This window comes from Folsomia candida, unplaced genomic scaffold (genome assembly GCF_002217175.1).
Source record: "Folsomia candida strain VU population unplaced genomic scaffold, ASM221717v1 Fcan01_Sc001, whole genome shotgun sequence".
NCBI classification, from domain to species: domain Eukaryota; kingdom Metazoa; phylum Arthropoda; class Collembola; order Entomobryomorpha; family Isotomidae; genus Folsomia; species Folsomia candida.
In genome coordinates this window covers 7924838-7938449 of record NW_019091193.1, presented here as the reverse complement: position 1 = coordinate 7938449, position 13612 = coordinate 7924838, and the positions used below count along the sequence as shown (strand labels likewise).

Here is a 13612-nt window from a genome sequence, read left to right as displayed (position 1 = left end):
TTGTGCGATGCGAGCCCAATAAGTACTTAAATATAAATATGCACAAGTGAAGAAGATGCGTTACATGTTCACAAGGCATGACAATGGGAAGGAGGATTGCACATATGTATGAATGATTAAATATGTGTATCTTCCATAAGACATGGTTGAATGCATTGTACATAAATACATACACAAGTATTTATTCGATGCATCTCGCAAAATATTTGACCATATCATTATTATTAAATTACATTATTAGAGTTACTGTGTCGCATCACGTACTATGCAAGAACGACTTTTGCTAATTAGAAATTACTTAGGATAGCATGTAACCAAGGTACATGCATAGTCATCATCAGTAGCCAGCTTAAAGTTATACATATAAGCATGTGCTACAGAAATATTAATAACCCTACTCCAGCCATTTTGCTGGAAGGAAAAAGTGTGCACATAAGTGATCCCTTTAAGAAATTGCGAATAATACGAGCATATCGAATCATTTTTAAAAATTGTCCGCTCGTCTAAACGTGTGATCTAAGGTCTTTCTGCTGCGCATATTTATAGACCAAGGAAGAACTAAAGATAATACGAATATGAGAATTGGACCGAGTGATGAGACCGGATGACTCATTAATACGATTACATACATGATTGATACCTAGGTAATTTTGTAGGGCGTGAAGGCAACAATAATAACAGATTGACAGTCCATTTGTATCACAGTAATGAACTAAACAATAATTCTAAATTATTTTATTATGCAACTTTGAAAAGTGGAAAGCCCGAGACGCACCACGTAAAATGTCTTCTGCACATATCAAAATTCCTCCCACTCCCATTCAATAAATGTCCATGTCAAAGAATCGCAGAATCATCCGATGATCCATTGTCATTAAATCAATGAAAAAATCTGACCTAATTTGAACACAATTTTATTTTGAGTCTTAACATAATTGCACAACAACAAAAACAAGTCTAATTTTGTTTCTACACATCTTCTGGTCACAATAAAGATAATTGGTTGTGACCAACCAAGCAGGTAAATAGAATTGTATGTATGGATATTATTCAATGTTAGACGAATCCTTTCCGGTCATCTTCCAAGTATTTTTATCATGACATAACAAAATTATGTAAATTAAGAGTTGTACTCAAGCACGTACAGATAACTATGGCATATTTATGTACCTTTAGAGTTGGTCAACTCAATCCAATAGTCAGAATCTAAACTATAAAACTATATACTAGTTTTTTTTTTTTTTTTTTTAGTAAAGCAGGCGAGTGTATCGCTGCTGGCTGGGTCGGTGGCTTAGTTGAGAAGTTAGCCTCTCCTTTTCTCTCTCCACTCTGCAGAGAGAACAGGAGAGGCTAACTTCACTAATGTTGGGGCAACGGGCTTATCGACGGGCAAATTTTGCACGTCGAATGACGGGCTTCTACACTAGTATTAATATAAATCGTCATTTTTGAGTAGATTAACATAGATTCCTATACGACTACTGAGCTTGAAGGAATTAAAAACTGTAATGTCTTATCATCTCTAATACATATATGTGTGTACAAAATTAATTGATTGACTGACCAATTTCGAACAGATGATTTAAATCCCTCGTAAAATTCAAATCAAATTGGAAACCTGATTTTAAACCATATTATCTAAATAATTGACGAATAGCAGGAAATAACATGTACCAAAAGGTATTTAAAGCCGTTGTACATATGTATTTATAGTATAAATTTTATACCTCCATTGCTTTCACTATGCTTTATTTATTTCCTACAACGCCCTAAACATGAGCTACATATCTACATACGTTGATGAGAAATTGTTGCATTGTTGTAAGACTGTATCCACATTATCTTAGAAATTCGTAAGTTATACAATTCCATCGACCTTAAATCTTGATCCCTCTGGCATGTGGGGTCATCTCGGAGGAACATTAACCACATAGGGGATTTAGGATCTTTAATAGCTTGTGAAATGATTTAGACTACATTAATAAATTATATGTAGTTTCATTGTCTATCAGCCTAATTTCAGTATTGTTAAATCTTTACTGATCATCCTGCTTATGGTAACATGTAAGTTTGGAATAACAAATTTCTACACACTGTTTCTAAAATTTGTGGTATTTACCCCAATCGGTCCATTGAACCGATCATGTCAATCTTCTAACTCGTTCATCCAAGATCTTACCAAGATGTGCCTTTCATTAATAGTAAATAGATAAAAATCAGTGGTCCAATTCTTCTTATTGCAGCAAATAAATAGTAGGACAAAATTGAGAAATAATGCATAAATCAAGGAACAAATGTTGCAAATACTGCTTTCCCATATACATTTATGTACATTATATATGCTGACTAGAAAATGCTTGTAAAATTTAGGAAATCCCTGTCCGAGAATTTAAAAATTACAGGACAGAGTGCAAGAATGCCGATGTGGGGCTAAAACTTTAATTTTTTTTTAAATTTTGAAGATTATGATGGCATAAGAACAAATCAGTATGCTAGACTTGAAAAAAATCACTTCCAACAACTTTTGTCTGTAGGCTAAAAAGGTTTAGCCTCAGATCGGCATTCTTGCACTCTGCAATGTCCTTTGTCACATCAAGCTCATGTTATGAATTTGTTAGTTAATTCCATAAATTAAAGGAAACTTTTGATAATGACCGTTTTCGATGTGTTCATAGATAATTAAATGCTTGAAATTCTCATGCAAAACATTGCTGATTTAGAATTCTTACAAAATGTAAATATATCACATTTCATTATCTACAGATTAGACAAATACATTGTGCCTAAATCGGAAACAAGTAGATATCTTGCGCCACTAATAATATTATTACATATTATTTTCATTTGTCATATTTATGTTTGCCGTATGACTGCACGGATTTACATCGGAAAATCTGGTCTCTCTCGTTGGCCATGGTGGTGGAGGGACAAAATCAGCGTAATATAATTGACCACAAACTCTGCAAAAAAAATCTTGTCCGCTTCGATGACTTATAATCCATCCCGGCCCAGGTTTTCTCCTCCAAGCGAAATAATTTTGATAGAGTGTATCATTCTTATCCAGGATTTCCAAATACTGCGCAAGTTCTTTCGGCGAGGCAAAGTCGTCGACGTGAATAAAGGAGCTTGGTGGGGCGAAGCTTTCATAACTTTGTCTTGATGGTCCCATCACTACTGGAACAATACCGTTCCTAAAAAAGGTTCATATTTATACGCATTTAAATAAACCACTTCTTGATTTCACGCATCTACGTGCTTACAAGATTGCTGTCATGAAAAACTTTTCCGTCACGTAATCTTCACAATTACAATTTTCAAAGGCTAAATAAAACTTGTAATTTTGCTGGAGGAAAGTTGTGCAGTTTTCTGGACATGTCAAGTTTCCACACCTTCCATACAAATCGATTCTCATGTATTTTTCGAGCTGATGAATGTAACCGAGGCGATCATTCTTAACGAAGTAACAATTGGATATCAATCCTGCGACCAATTTCCTGACTCCTAAATGTTCCTCGTAGTTTGGTAATTGTTCATACACTCCGTCTGATTGGAAACGATGAGTCAGATTAAGTTTGTAATTTTTTTTTTCAAAATTTCTGCTCACCCTGCCCGCCACCCGTCTTCTCCATAAGTTCGTACAACAAAACTGGAATATCAGAACCCCTCCAGTAAGACGCCAACCATGCTCCGGTTTGTCCAAGTCGAGCTGACCCAGTGTGACTTGGGCTTTCTATTTGATAGAATATTTGAGCAGTTCCAGATGGAAGATTTTGTTCTGGAAATATTTCATCTTCCCCCCAAAATCCGTTCCTTATTCCTACCACAGCGTCAACGTGATTATATCTGCAGGAATGTATACGATATATTAACCTTGACTTAATGTACTGACATCGTTAAGCGAATATGTATGTGCTAACTTGTACAGGTACGGGTTCACCGGTTTTCGAAACATTTCACGCCACTCGAGCGCCACGAATGTTGCTGAACATTTCCCCTCAAATTCTGGTGCAAATGGGCAACTGACGCTGTTGTTGGTGTACACATAAGCGTCTCCTGGTTCAAGATACACCGTGATTTGTTTGGGCTATGACACATAATGTATAAAGAATTCAGTTCAATTTGTAACTTTACAACAATACTTAACCATTTAATCTGTGAAAGTGGCATATGTCGCTTTGGCGATTTGTCCATAATTCGTGACAAAGGCATATGTCATCGCCAAAATCCGCTCCATAACCCGTGACGATGACATATGTTGCCACAGAAAACCTTACCTTAATTCGTGACGTAGACGTTTGTCGTTCCTAGGCAAATTCGCCATAATTCGTGACGTCGACATTTGTTTTTAGCCCGAACCAGGGCTTCTGTAATTGTCATGTCCGTTCGTCCGTCCGTCCGTCCGTCTGTCTTTCGATAACTCTGGAACAAGTTGGCCGATTGACTTGAAATTTTTACTAGATGCATATTGGACAAAGTTAGGAACCGAGTTCGAAGATGGGCAAAAGCGGTCCCCTGGTTCACCCGTAGGGGTCATCTGGGTGGGTTTGGTATTATGCACCAAAATTTCGAAATTGTCGTAGAAAGCTGAAATTTGGTGCAGAGGTAGTAAATGGGTCCTAAAGGAAGGATATGAACCCAAATTCGAAAAATTTTCATGTTGAGGGACCCTATGGTAAGGGACTCCAACTGATTTTGCAAAGTCGCAATATCGAACTGAAATTTGGTAGATAGGTTGCTTATGGGTCCTAAAGGAAAAATATTTTCTCAAATTGGTAAATTTTCATCTGGAGGGGTCCTATTGGGTGACCCATACTGATTTTTCAAAATCGTCATATCGTTCTGAAATTTGGCATTTAGTTTTCTTATGGCTCTTCATGGAAGAATATACATTGGAATCTGGAAAATTTTCATCTGGAAGGACCCTATGGGGTGACCCCCACCAATTTTCAGGGATTAACATGGAAAGCTGAAATTAGGACCAGAGATCTGCCTTCTCATGAAATAATAGGAAGTTAAATATGAACAAAAATTTGCAGAGGGGCACTAGGGGGTGGTCCACACCGATTTCTTAAAATTGATATAATCAGCTGAAATTTAGTATGGAGTCGAGAAATAACTTAGGATTAGCATTTACCCCATAGGGTACCTCAAGATAAAAATATATTCAATTCCACGTTATATTCTTCCATTGCAAGTCATTATAAACTTTCACGCAAATTTTGAATTTTCGTTACCCTTGACCCCCGACACCCATATGACCCCTACCGGCCAACCACTTGACCGATCGAACCAGTCTTCGAACTCGAGTTGTGTATTTGGATGGTCTATATGTGTGGAAAATATCAAGTCGATCGGATAATTTTAAAAAGAGTTATCATCGTACAGATGGACAACACGGGTACATAAGCCTTGGGTCGGGCTAAAAATTAAGAATTTTTTGTGAAAATGTTGCCACGGAGTAACATATTTGACTGGCATTTTTTGGTTACGAATAATGATCCCTTAAAAATAAACCTCCCTCACGAATTAAGATAACTCTACTGTCGCCTGGTGACACGAATTATGGACATTATGACTTTTACTTGTCCTCTTTAAATGGTTAAAATGATTACTTAGGTATTTGATTTACATAAAATATAAAAGTACACACACTTTTGACCTCTTGATAAATTCTGTCTGGGAAATTCTAGAAATCCATTTTCGCTGTTCGTAAATTCTATCCAGGGTCGAATTATTTTTCATATTTTCGGTACGATATCCCCAAAGATTGGGAGTTGTAGCCACGATTTGAAACATTTCTTCAAGTTCAAGGTTTCTTTCCTTCTGATCTGTAAAAGAATTTATCATTCTGTTATTTACCTGGTACACGCACGTTAAGTGTTTACTTATATATGGATACACTTATATTAAAATACATTTACCTGAGGTTATATTTTTGATGATTCCTGCCAGAAACGGCTTAGGTGTCATTAAGAGTGGATTAATTATCCCATTTCCACGGTATACGTGGAACAAAAATATAACGATGAATACAACTAGCGTGACCGCAAATTTAACAAAGGGCGAGGAAATAATCTTTGTCCAGAAATTCTTCATACTAATAAATTTGTATTTATGCTATTGTTTGAAAGCGGATAATGTATGTATGTAGTAAAATCGAGTATTTAGGTAGCTTGGAACTAAAAATACGAATGTACCAAAATCTGAATGAGTTTTACCAAGCTCAATATGAAATTAACGCAATACAAAATCTTGTAAAATAAGGGCGACAAAGGAAGTAGAGGAGGACATTAAAAAACAATGAACAATGGAGCTCAATGACATAAACCATGAATCTGATTTAATATTCCCCATTATTCACGTAAAATCAACGAGTTTGACAATATAAATTCGTGTGGCTGTAACCGAAATGTTAGAGCTAAATGTATGAATGAGCTTAACAAATTCATTAAATTAAGTTTTCCTGGGATGCCCTTGTAGAAAAATTGGTACAGTGTTCTATCGCAGAACAACCTGGATAAGATCATGCGACAACCGTTTGTTGCTCAATCACACGCCAAGTCATTTTCAAATTTCTACGTGCTAACATCATATTAAAAGTTTAAAAAATAGCCCAAAAATTTTACAAAATGTACGGTTTTCTACTGCTTTCTACATATGTATCACTTCCCATTGTTGAAGAATTCATATAAGAAAATATGTACATATGTGCCTAACATTACTAATCCTAAGACTGTCAAATGTTATTATTGTAGAGATATCCATCTAAATTTAGATTAAAAAATCGATTTCGTTCAAATTGTCAAATATTATTTTTGTATGTATTTATAACAACTAGGATTTACTTAAGTGACAAAAACCCCCAGCAATGAATACGTAAGTACATATGTACAAGCTTATATATTTATGAAAATGTTTATGTGTGTATTTGTGGTCTGCAAACTAGCCGAGTATAATGAGAGCGTGGAAATAGGATGAATAGTGGATTAATTTGAGTAAATTTCAGATTACGAGATAAATTATCTCAGATAATACTAATTTGAATAGTTAAAACGAGACGAGAAGACTTGCTTTATTGTAAAATCTTTCATTTCAACTAAACTCGCTTTCATTTGATCTATCATTATCTTGTCACAATAACTAGACCATAGCCCAAAGTGAGGTGGTCAGTTGGCCACTCATAATTTGTTGTCGCATCATGAAATTTATATATGTATGAAGTATAGTTGCATCATCATCAGCCCCAAATCAGCCACATCCTAGGAAAAATTGCTTGTGCTAGCACAAAAGCCGGTTTGTGGTATTTCATAATCACAATGTGTCTTCCCTTCAGCCACATGAAATGGTCACCACCAAAAGTGCATGAAGTGATTGACACGATTTTTGTATCCAATTGTTTCGTAAACTTGGTACAAGGCGGAAGAAACTAATTGATCTATTTATCTTGAGGCCTCTATGGAATTAGAACAAATCATAATCCACAACATTTCTTCCTTTAGTTTAATTATATACCTGTATCAGCTCGCAATTTATTTATGATTTGCATAATGCAAAAAAAAATCCAAGTAGAATTTTAAAAAATTCTCCGAAATCTTTCATCTTTATTACTATTTTACACACTTACTTCTTAAATTTGTACAAAACTCGTCTCACTTGCCAGACTATTAAACTGGTTACCTGCATTTTTTTAACATTAAAATTGACTGTTATGCGGGACTCCGATCAGAATGTAAGGTGCAGCTTCCTGCTGGACCTTTTGTCCGTCGGGCCAGTACGCCATCGGAGCCACGTGATATTTATGCAACCTCATCCCCTCCACGACCTCGAGTCCTGGGGCAAATCGTAAAATTGTCTGGAGTGGAACATCCTTATATTGTGCGTGCTGTTGAAATTGTTCTGGTAATGGTGATCCCGAACTTAATGCGAACGCCAAGGCAAGTGTAACTAGGCTGAGAGGCGTTGTGAACAACTACAGTAGATAAACACGGAATAAAAATCACGGTTTAAAAACACGATATCTTTTTTATAAATAAAACCTCACCATTTTGAATGTTTGTAATTTTTTATAATTTTAAGTACTGCCCTAATTAAGTAAATGGTCAAGTTGTGCGTTATTTTTTTCACACACGCGCTGTAATTCGATTCACAGGTAGTTGCCAAAAGTGACTAGAGGAAAATTGCACTGACATAACTGCTCTTCATTGCACGTGGTTTTATACGCGAAGATAACGACAGAATTGTCTTGTCATGAAAGCACATGGATGGGATGGACTATCTACACACGCATAAATAAATATCAGTGTACAAACAAATTTACTACCACGTATCTAGATGTATGTGTACGTTTGCTGCGTCCTCAAATTCATGGTATATCACAGTTTTTGCCAGCCTGCATTTGGCAATATTAGCTTCTTTACAAAATTAGCCTTTTCATAATGACATATTTAAATAAACCTAGCGCAATTGTTTGACAAAGGTGCAGCATCCATCTTCGAAATATTTATTTGCGTAACATAAATTGCTAAAATTGAAAGCGTCAGTTAATTTCAGCCACTTATTTAGATTTTTTTACACATGTGCTATGTATTATGCAAGTAATATGCTTCATGGATTAATTTAAGTCTGTCACTTTACATGTGGTAGATTAGCATTAATATATCAATGCGTTGAGTACCACCACAACAGTAAAGGACATGAAGTGATCGAGAGAGGTTGAGCCTTAGTAATTGGGATGTTCAGTGTGAATTGTCAACTGAACTGAGGAGCATTTGTATTAAAAATTGCGAGATACAATACTTCCTAGTCGTTTCTCACCTGGAGAGTTGGGATAAGAATCATTTTGTTTATCCTTAGGATTATCTAATTGCAACATTTTATTGTCACGCATGTACATAAAACTAAAGTTTGCAATGAATATTAAATTTCATTAAACTGAGGGTATAATTTTTTCTGTGTTTTAATAACTTTGATAAATACGCTTTTGATAGTAATAATTTCATGTAAGTAAGTAAGTCATCCACCCACCACACCACAAGACAGAAATGTGTGTATTGTGCGTGCACTTTTACTCTTTATTTCGGTTGGGCAATACATACATTCAAATAATGAAAAAAAGTAGGTATTCGCCACAAAAACAAGATGTGGCAGTAAGGAAGTTGCTACTTTGCGAGATGTTGTGCAAGAAGCAAAATGACGACGAATATTATTCTTACCTCAATCATAGCACTAAACTAACATAAGTTAATCATACCTATAAGTGCATAGAGTTAACAATAGTGCAGATATGTAGTTAATAGAGTGTTAAGGTTCACACGTAACGTAGAACGGTAACTACATATACATACAAACAATCAAAATATATGTATCTATAACTACTTTACACATTTGATGGAAACCAGAAACTGAACTTGACCATGCGAGTTTGCCTGGTTGTTTGGTCATTTATTTGTTTGGGCCGGCGAACATATTTCATATTGCATGATTACACAAATTATAGAAAAAGATACACGAGTTAAAATAAAATATTTTCTATTTTCGAACAATTAATATGTATGTACATACTTATGTATGCATATGGCAATGCAAATATTTATGTGACAGCATAAGTTATGCTGCATAACTATTGCAATTAATTTTTTTAAATTATGACGCCCATCCCTATGACAAAGTGAGCCTTATCGTGTGATCCAATATCATCCTTGACACGGTTGTTGTAACATCTTTAGTGATATGAAGCATTGTAAAATCTCCCAGTGCAAGAGGGAGTCCTTTGACCGGCATGGCAGATATCTCCCGAACAAGCCATTTCCGCTTGAAACGCCTCACAAGTGACAAAACCCACTTAAACTGTCCCATAAGGGCTGTTGTCTCGTCGTTAAATGTGACACACAGCCTCATCCCCAGGAGCAAGAAAGCCTGCACTGATGCTGCCACATAAAACGCCAGGAGGACAACGAACCATGGAACATGGCTTTGAACAGACTCCACAAGGGTGTAGTTCAAAAATACCGAGAACACGGAAAGTGTGGACATTGTCAAGAAAGTTCCCTGACTTTGTGGACGACGGGCTGTCTCCATTAAGACCCGAAACTACAATATGAGCACACATGCATTATTAAAAATTAACAAAATTTAATTTTTTCAGGCCGACGATAATTTATTTACCAACCTCTCGACTCTTTCTTAAGGCGTATTTCCAATCCCCCTTCTGTAACTGCCTCCGTATTAGCCTCACCGTTTCGTTTATCATCCGTGCATCAAATACTGATATAAAACATCCGTAGCAAAGTGTTCGACACATCTCCATGACGACCAGTAGACACATCAGGTATCGAAAACAAAAGAGCAGAATGTGGTACATCGCCTTATTTCGTATGACGAATGCAGCCAATTTCAACAAATTTCTCAGGTCTATTATCTTACATCTAGCTCAAGATTACAGCGATAAAAGCCAAGGTTAAGGATTATGGATATGGAAGACAGTAAATAACATTACTGAGAATGAAAATTTGAGAAATGACAAGCCCCAATTAGATTATTAGGTCACTTTCTACAAAGAATTTGTCCCAACTTTATCAATTCTGCAAGTCCGTATGACCTCAATATTTTATCACATGTAAAACAGAATTTGCTTGAATAAATCCCAATTCTTATTGCTGATTTTAAATTCCATTTGTTGAAATAATTTTCAATAAAATACCGCGTAAATAAATTATTATTTTGTCTTTCAATTAGCACCCAATTATCAGTGTGAATGAAACAAAGAGAAATGAAACATGGAACAGTAGAAAAAAATGTGACGCGATTATTTACGACCATCCCTCCAATTCAAACATGTGACAAATAGCATGACAAACACGAGACTAAAAACTGACCCACATGCTGGAAGGAGGGAAATAAAAGATGAGTTTAGAAACAAGTCACAACATGTCTAAAGAACCAGCACACATTACTTGCACCGGTGCAAACTTGACAAATCGTGTAACAAAAATGCGAGTAATTCATACTCCCCCGCATAATCTCCAAATCAATCAGTCGTCAGCTAGAAGTGCGTGTGAAAGCAGCAAATTATTTGTTCCTGTGCAATTGAATTTTTCAACAACAAAAAATCAAACCAAAGGCCTTTCTTAAGGCCACACCCCCCCATTCCACCATGTCTAAAAGGGTCCCCCCTGTTAAGTCGATGGACAAAGTGGGATTTGGTCCTCTGGATAAATTTATTCAGAAAAGACCACGGTCATCAACTCCTGGGTAAGTTAATTATATTTAACCGGTCAAAATATTAGTATTTTCATTCCAGTTCTAACAGTTTATTATTTTCAGTTTTGATCAATCAGAAAACCACGAAAAGGGGAAGGAGAATGCTGCGCCTCGTGTTGTTTTGACCGGTCAAACTGCTGTCAATATGTAAGGAAATATTTGTTTACTTATTATTTTTCTTATATATTCTTGTACTTTAGTGGATAACTTGATTGTTGCTCTCTTGTTGAATCTTAATAATAGTTTTGTGGATTCTAGTGCCAGGGGAGATGATCAGTCCTTACGCCCGGCCAGTCCAAAACCATGTACTTCGTCCTCGATGATGACAGCTGTTCAAAGCGCAGTAAATATTATATTATTTACTTTACTGTTTACAAATCTACTTATCTATATCGCGTGCTAATCCATTTTATCCTAGGTCGAACAGAGTGGACTGGACGATTCGGGTGTTATAGATTTGTAAGAAACGTTTATTAAATTATTGTCATTTTTGTCTGCACCGGTGCAACGATTGATGACATTGGATTAACTTCAATTATTTCAATGTAATTTGTTGATTTACAGAACGTTTAGTGATGATGAAGAGACTGATCACGATGTAGCGACATTGGAGAATACGGACGAGGTCAGCCCCCAACCCGGCCCTTCACGCGGAATCCCAGTTCCTCATTACCGATACGGAGATGTGAGCACGTTTAATTGTTTGATATTGTTGTTTGGCTTTTAGACTCGATTTGAACCGGTTCAATGTTTTTACAGTTGTCGGACAATGTATACCAACAGTTCCACCGCGAAGTTTTACTGGATTGGCTTGACGAGGTGATGAAGATGAAGGTTCCGGTGCGCAATGAGACCAAAAGATTGGAATTGGAAAATGCCGCAGATTGGGGGCAGCAACGTCGAAAAGATAAACTAGTTGTTCAATTCGACACAAAAATTCCCGGTATGTGTGATATTGTTACATAATAATTATGCATCTATAAAGTTAATTTGGATTTATTTATGTATAGGCTCATCCATCAAGGGATACTATGTCCTGAAAGCTGATGGATGGAGAAACAATCTATTTTCATACTTTAGGCGGGCCATGAAAGACGGGATATCTCTGTCTCATAGAGAAAGGAATATGGCGTATAAAGATCCAGACCATCCGCTCTATGACACCATCAACTCGAGCAAATCGAGTTCGGATGACAAACGCCCCCCCTTGGACATCGTTTACATCGCCACATTATTCGCCAAGGAACATGTGAAAATGAGTTTAATTGACATAATGAAGAAAGAATTAGGACCAGTCCTAGAAGGTGAAACTCTTTTCCGGCTGCTGTATTACATTGGGATTTGCGGTGGTCATCGTGGTTTTTTTTCAATGAGGGACACTCACTTTACTGCAGCCTTAACCCCCAGCCATATTTACATCCGTACTGTTGGGAGCCCAAATCCGCTGGCTTGTATGCAGAGCAAAGTCATTTTGTGCGATTCCACTGCGACAAAACAAAGTGTTGAAGGATTTTTGATGGTGAGTAGTGTATTGTCATACATATTTATGCTTATTTTGACCGGTCAAAAGAAAACAAATGTTCTTTTTCAATCCTAGGCCTACGCGAGAAAGACGAATGAATTACTTGGCTATGAACGGTACATTGACACAGCCACGGCTTCTCCCGAGTTTGAGTACATAAAGAAGGCCATGAAATACGCAGAAGACAAAGTTCCCCTCTTCCGTATTGTAGAAAAAGGGGACCGGTCCCATCCTCCCCTTTGGGCCACCATGGAACAAGCAACCACTCTTCCTTACACCATCACTGAGGAGGAGCTCATTCTCCGCTTTGACCCAGATAGACCAGAGCTCAAGAGACACTACAAAAGCTTCCAGAATATGGCTCACCTTATCAGTGAACTTGGGGACCCCCCAGAGAGCTACTTTTACACCAACGACAAGTCTCGAAATGAATTCAAACTCGAATTTGACAAGATCAAAGCAGCTCGTGAAGACAAAGAAGACTAGATTAGTGTTTTTATTGATGTATTAATACATATAATTAATGTTTTTGTTCTCTCTATCTAAACTTATAATTTCGTTCAGAGTTGTACAGAGCTTCAGAGATATATGTCCACTCAACCTCTTCTGATTCTGGAACTTGTATCAATACCAGTGCAGTAACAATAAGCACAAAGCTCAAAACTGGTGAAAATCTTAATTTCATTATGGGTAAAATATTTTCATAAATATAAAAAAGTCCCCTAGATAATTCGAGAAATATTTTTATCTAACCAGTACACATGTGTTGTGTGTGATTATAAAATGATTGCCAAGACTGCGTACATACATATCAGTAAACCTTATTACTTT

The 13612-nt window shown here is 36.5% G+C and overlaps 3 protein-coding genes across 3 annotated transcripts; 1 reads left to right on the top strand and 2 right to left on the bottom strand.

Annotated features, from left to right (window-relative positions):
* Window positions 1–443: 443 nt before the first annotated feature.
* LOC110863617 (4-galactosyl-N-acetylglucosaminide 3-alpha-L-fucosyltransferase FUT6) lies at window positions 444–8211 on the bottom strand. The gene is made up of 7 exons (XM_022112969.2): window positions 8042–8211; window positions 5922–7969; window positions 5653–5828; window positions 3918–4084; window positions 3605–3843; window positions 3261–3543; window positions 444–3191 (listed from the first exon to the last, which is right to left on the bottom strand). Exons 2-7 carry the CDS (start codon window positions 6094–6096, stop codon window positions 2828–2830), a joined length of 1404 nt encoding a protein of 467 aa, XP_021968661.2. The 5' UTR covers window positions 6097–7969; window positions 8042–8211; the 3' UTR covers window positions 444–2827.
* An 831-nt stretch (window positions 8212–9042) lies between these two features.
* Window positions 9043–10935, bottom strand: LOC118439295. The gene is made up of 2 exons (XM_035860484.1): window positions 10169–10935; window positions 9043–10089 (listed from the first exon to the last, which is right to left on the bottom strand). Exons 1-2 carry the CDS (start codon window positions 10358–10360, stop codon window positions 9658–9660), a joined length of 624 nt encoding a protein of 207 aa, XP_035716377.1. The 5' UTR covers window positions 10361–10935; the 3' UTR covers window positions 9043–9657.
* Window positions 10936–13267, top strand: LOC110863583. The gene is made up of 9 exons (XM_035855251.1): window positions 10936–11250; window positions 11323–11406; window positions 11518–11602; window positions 11678–11718; window positions 11824–11944; window positions 12019–12202; window positions 12270–12563; window positions 12654–12778; window positions 12857–13267. The coding sequence occupies exons 1-9, from the start codon at window positions 11153–11155 to the stop codon at window positions 13265–13267; spliced, it is 1443 nt and encodes a 480-aa protein (XP_035711144.1). The 5' UTR covers window positions 10936–11152.
* Window positions 13268–13612: the final 345 nt, after the last annotated feature.